Source organism: Corvus brachyrhynchos, unplaced genomic scaffold (assembly GCF_000691975.1).
Source record: "Corvus brachyrhynchos isolate BGI_N302 unplaced genomic scaffold, ASM69197v1 scaffold830, whole genome shotgun sequence".
NCBI lineage: Eukaryota > Metazoa > Chordata > Aves > Passeriformes > Corvidae > Corvus > Corvus brachyrhynchos.
Genome location: NW_008235721.1, coordinates 52,574 through 58,085, shown reverse-complemented (window position 1 = coordinate 58,085; position 5,512 = coordinate 52,574). Strand labels below are relative to the sequence as shown.

Below are 5,512 nucleotides of genomic sequence, written 5' to 3'. Positions count from 1 at the left end.
TTTCTTTTTAATGAATTTTCCTTTTCCTTTTTTCCCCCTTTTTTTCCTTTTTTTTTCTTTTTTTTTCCTTTTTTTCCCTTTTTTTCCTTGTTTTTCCTTTTAATTTCCTTTCTTTTTCCTCTCATTTCCTTCCCTTTTTCTATTTTTTCGTTTCTTCATCTTATTATTTCCTTTCTTTTCCTATTATTTCCTTTCCTTCCTATTTTTTCTTTCTCTTTTCTATTTTTTCCTCACTTTTTTCTATTTCTTTCCTTTTTTCTCTTCCTTTTCCTTTTCCCCCTATTTTTTCCTTCCTTTTCCCCCCCTAATATTCCCTTCCTTTTTTCTATTTTCTCCTTTCTCTTTTCTATTTATTTCCTTTCTTTTCCCCGTTTTCCCTTTTCTTTTTCTACTTCCCCTTCTTTTTTCCTATTTATTCCCTTTCCTTTTCCCTATTTTTCCCTTTTCCCCCCTATTTTTTCCCTTCTTTACTTCCCCTCCCAAACAAACGTTCCCCCATTTATTTTTTCCCCCCAAACCATTTTTTAAGGATCAAATCCCCCCTCAGGAGCGGGAATTCCTCTCCCTTCAGAGCGAGGTGAGTGCAACTCTGATTTTCCCGGTTCCACAAGAACTTGGCCTTGAAAGGCAAAAAAAAAACCCAAAAAAAAGGAAAAAAGGGGGGGGGGGAAAGAGGATTTTTAAATTATTTTTGGGAGCTTCCCAAGGCTTTGCCAAGGAATTTTTCCTGGAGGCTCCTCCAGCGCTGCCGCTTCCCTGGATTTTCACCCCCTTGGCTGCGCTTCGCCTCAAAGAGGGGGGAAACCTCGTTTTTATGGATATTTGGGAATTACATCCCGAAAAATCGCGGCTCCGCTGCGGGGGGAGCTCAGCCCGGCGCGGATTCCCGAAATTCCCTTTTTTCCCCGCCGCTTTCTCCTCCTTTTCCAAGGAAAATGGAATCAAATCGCGGCTTTGGGGCTCCTCCTATCGCGATTTGCTCGCGACTCGGGAATTCCACGCCCTGGCCCCGCTTGTTTTTCCAGTTTTTTTGGGTGTGGTTTTTTTTTTTTTTTTTTTTTTTTTTTTTTTTTTAAAAATTCCAGGGTAAAAAACCCCCCAATTTCTCCCCCAAAACCAGACCTGGAGTTAAACCCAAACTTCCCTGGATTTGGGGGGTTGAACTTTTCCCTTCCAGGCTTTCCCGGGGGGAGCGTCTGCCGGCAAAAATGAGGAAAAATAGGGGGGAAATGGGATTTTCCAGGAATTTCCCTCTCTGGGACCTGCGCGCCTCCAAACTGGAGCCGCCCCCGGTGATTTGGGCTGATCTGAAGGGATTTATTCCCATTTCCTGCTTTTCCATGGAATTACATTCATTTGTGGGGGTCAGTCCCATTTTCCCAGCTTTTCCAGGCGTTTATAAATTTCTAAAATGACGGGAAAAGCGGATTTTCCACTCCAGAAAAAGCAGCCGGGGGATATTTGGCCATCCCAAAAATCCCATTCCCATGGGATTTTCCCGACCCTGTCCATATTTATTCCCCATATCCTGGATTTTTATATTTCTTTTATCCCAAATCCTTCCCTTTTTGGACCCTTTTTGCTCGAGCCACAACTCCGGACGGATTTGGGGTGAAATTGGGGAAAGGAAAAAAAAATGGGATTTGTTTTTCCAACCTCCAGACTCCCCAAAATCCCTTTAAATTTCCTTTTTCCCTCCCAAATGTTTCGCCCAGCCGGGAAAAATTTGGGTGATTTTGGCCTCGGGAAGGTTAAATTTCATTTTCTGGGGAGAAAATTCCGAGTGGGGTCGAGTCCTTCCCATCGGAGCCGGAAAATTGGGGCTGAGGCCGCAGGATTTGGGATCTCTTGATTTAATTTTTTATTTGTATTTTTATTTGGGTTCCTGGAAGAGATGGGAATGGAGATTTTGGGAATAAAAATCCCCATCCAGGCCGAGCTGAGCGCTGGAAAAAGAAAATGGAATTCAGGAGGGGGAAAAGAGGCAAAAAGGGAAATTTTCAGGGTCGCGGCGGCGCCCGAAGGGAAGAGGAGAAAAGGAAAAAATCCCACGAATAAAACCGGGGGAAAAGCGCCAAAAGTCCAGGAATTCATCCCAAAAGTTGGGAATGTTTTCCCCGCGCAGCCAGGGATGCTCATTAGCATGGGATGCCGACCCTTTTTACTACCCTAGACAGTGACCTTGAACTGCGATCCCGCTTTTCCAGCCGCTTTTCCTCCCCCTCTTCCCTGGATTTTTATTACTCCGGGGCTGGAATTTTATTATTTCGGGGCTGGTTTTTCCCCCGGGCTGGGAATTTTCTTTCCAGGCCGACGTTTTTCCAGAATCTGAGGGAAAAAAATTAAAATAAATAATCTTTAAAAATCATCTTTGTCTGAAAATTGGGATTTTTCCCAGTGGGAAAAAGGGAATTTTTTTATCTGGGCCTTTTTTGAGTTTAAAAAAAAAATAAATAAAATAAAAAAACGAAGGGGATTTTCTGAGCAATTTAAGTGGGAATTGGGATATTTTTAGGAAAGCCACCCCGGGGTTTTTTTAAGCGGCGCTCAGCTAAGCCGAGCATTCCAAAAGCTCGAGCTGAGCTGGGAAATGAGATTTTAATGGGAAAAAAATTCCCCCTGGAAAGGCGGGAGCGTCGCTGAAGGGTCCTCGGGGCTTCAAATAAATTCTATTTCCATTTTTATTTTTATTTCTATTTCTATTTCTATTTCTATTTCTATTTTTATTTCTGTTTTCAATCCGCTCCTCGCTGCGAGTTCTGCTCCAAGAGTTCAAGGCCACGCTTCGAATATTCCCGGGAATGCTCGGGGCTTTTCCCAGCTTGGAAAACCAGGAGAAACCAGGAAAAAAAAAAAAAAAAAGAGAGGGGAAAAAAAAAGAAGAAGAAGAAGAAATCGCTTTTCTCACTTTGAGGCTCCCTCGCTCAACCCCGCCCCAAAAATGCGATTTTTGAGTGAATTTTTGGGCTCGTCCCGCTAAAAAATGCAAATATTTGAGGGGAACCCCCCCAAAGCCCAGGATTTTGGAGCAGAAATTCCCTTTCTCCAGCAGGGAACGAAGCCCCGGAGCAGCCGGGGCAGGAATTTTTGGGCGGAGGGAAGAGGAAGGAATTTTTTTTTCGCCCCAAAAAAAAGCAGAAATGGGAGCGAACAAAGCCAACCGCGGGGCATCACGTGCTCGGAATTTATATAAATTATTCCTCTCCTCATCCCTGCAGCTCCAGGAAGGAACCGGGAGCAGCTTTTCATTCCCACCTCGTACCTGCGGGGAGAAAGATTCCTTGGCAAGGCTTGAAAAACGCCCAAAAAAAACAAAAAAAAAAAAAAAAAAAAAAAAAGAAAGAAAGAAAGAAAAAAAATCCCCCAAAAAACCCCGATTCTTGGCGTTTCAAGGGAACGTTTCTCGCTCGAGCTTCGCTGCCTCCGCGGGGAAAGGTGGGCGCGGAGCTCCGCGAGGTAGGAATGGAGTTTTCCAGGCTGGAAAAACGATGGAAAAGCTGGAATTCGGGGCTTTTCCACCCCCGGGAGCTGTCCATGGAAAAGGAAAAGGCGCCCAGGAGAGCGGCACCTGACGGATTTGGGGTTTTTCCGGGGTTTTTCGGGGGTTTGGGGGGTCCAGGAGGGAAAAAAAAATGCGAGGTTTTGGGGGGAAATCCCTAAAATATTGCGGTGGGAAGGGGGGAAATGGGAATGGGGCGGGTTTCCTTCTGCGGGAATATTCCCGGGGTTTTGGAGAGGAAAAATGCAAAAATCCAGCGAGGGGGAGGGAGCTGGGCTGCTCCGAAAGAACAACAGAGGTGGGAAAAGGGAAAAAAAAGGATCAAAAACCAGAAAAGAGGAAAAAATTCCAACCCAAACCCTCGGCAGTTCCCGGTTTCCATTCAAAGCGTCTCTTCCAGGATTGTATTTCCCTTCCAGGTTTTTTTTCCCCCTTCCAGGTTTTTGTTTTTTTTTTTTTGAGTTTATTTTGTGCAGGAAGGAGCCGGTATTGATTTTTTTTTTATTATTTTTCCTCGTTTTCCTCGGGAGAAGGGGAAGGGCGGGAGGGAAGAGCTGCGAGGGCGAAATAAATGGAATTAAAGCGGCGAGGAAGCGGCTTCCAGGGGTGGGGATGGGCCAGAAAGATGGGAATTTCCAATTATTCCCGGGGAAAAATGGGGAAAAAATCAGATTTTAGGATTAGAGTGGCGCTTCTGGGATCTATAGGGGATGGATGAGGGAGCGCGGAGCCCTCCTGGCCGCTGTCTGCGCCACAGCTCATTAATAAAACCGATGGATTGCTCCTAAAAAAAAAACCTGGAGAGGCCGGCAAGAGTCTGGGAAGAGGCTGGATCCTCCACGGAGCCGCGGGGGCCGGGAAAAGGCGGGGGAAAATGAAAATAATGATTAAAAAATGACCAAACCCGATAAAATAATGTCCAAAAATGATAAAAAAAAAGATCTTGAATGATTACAAAATGACCGAAAAAGATTTTCAAACTATTTAAAGTGACAAAAAAGGATTTTAAATGGCCAAAAAAAAAGAGATGATAATGATCTAAAATAAAAAAAGGTGGAAAAGGTCGGGAATCGCTTCCAAGTCTCCGTCTGGATCGGAGCCTGTTGCGGGCAGCGTCATCCGTCTCCTTAAAAAGCCCCGTAAAGTTTATATGACACAATATCTAATGGGGATTTATTGGGGCGATACTGTAAATCCGCGCTTTTAGTTAATAAAGGAGTTAATTAATGAGGAGCGGCCGCGCTCGCGCCGCTCTTTCCTCCCCCCGGGCTGGGGGCTGGAGGTTTTGGGGTGAAAACCCCAAATCTTTCCCGTTAAAAATGGCATTTTCGGGGCTTTTCGCCAGCGCTGCAGCGACTTTAAAATCCCCAAAAATGAAATTAAGCGAAAAGGGGATTGATGGGATTTTTTAGCGATTTTTTATTTTTTTAATGCGGGAGGGGGGAAAAGGGGGGGGAAAGGAGGAAAAAAAGGAGGAACTCGCCGCTGTTTTGTCTCGGCCGCGGAGGGGAGGGGAAAAAAGGGAAGGGAAAAAAGAGGAGGGGAAGGGAAAAAGGAGGAGGGGACAAAGGGGGGGACACCCAGCGCGATTTGGGGCTTCACGTGACGGCGGCGGCCGCGGGACGGAGGGGTCGGAGCCGCGCCTTTTAACCCCGCTTCATGGCAGGGAAGGCGCAAAAGTGGCAAAAAAATCCCAATAATTTTTTTTTTGCCCCCTCCTCGGATGCGCGGGGGCCCCGCGGAAAATGGGCGAGCACAACCTCCTGAACCCCGGCTTCGTGGGCCCGCTGGTCAACATCCACACGGGGGACGCCTTCTACTTCCCGAATTTCCGCGCGTCCGGCGGCCAAATCCCGGGATTGCCGTCCTTGTCCTACCCCAGGAGGGACAATTTTGGCTCCTTGCCCGCCTGGGCATCCTCGGAGCCCTGCAATGGGTACCCGCAGCCCTCCCTGGGCACGCCCGTGGCGCTCACCCCCGGCTTCGGCCGCGCCTGCGAGCTCCCGCGGCGAC

The 5,512-nt window shown here is 46.8% G+C and overlaps 1 protein-coding gene across 1 annotated transcript in view; it reads left to right on the top strand.

Moving 5' to 3' along the window:
* Positions 1-5,244: 5,244 nt before the first annotated feature.
* The window catches only part of HOXC12 (homeobox C12), a 2,520-nt gene continuing 2,252 nt past the window's right edge, over positions 5,245-5,512 (top strand). Inside the window, exon 1 of the mRNA XM_008630822.1 lies at positions 5,245-5,507. Within this exon, the coding sequence (XP_008629044.1) occupies positions 5,245-5,507 (263 nt within the window). The remainder of the gene's footprint in view (positions 5,508-5,512) is intronic.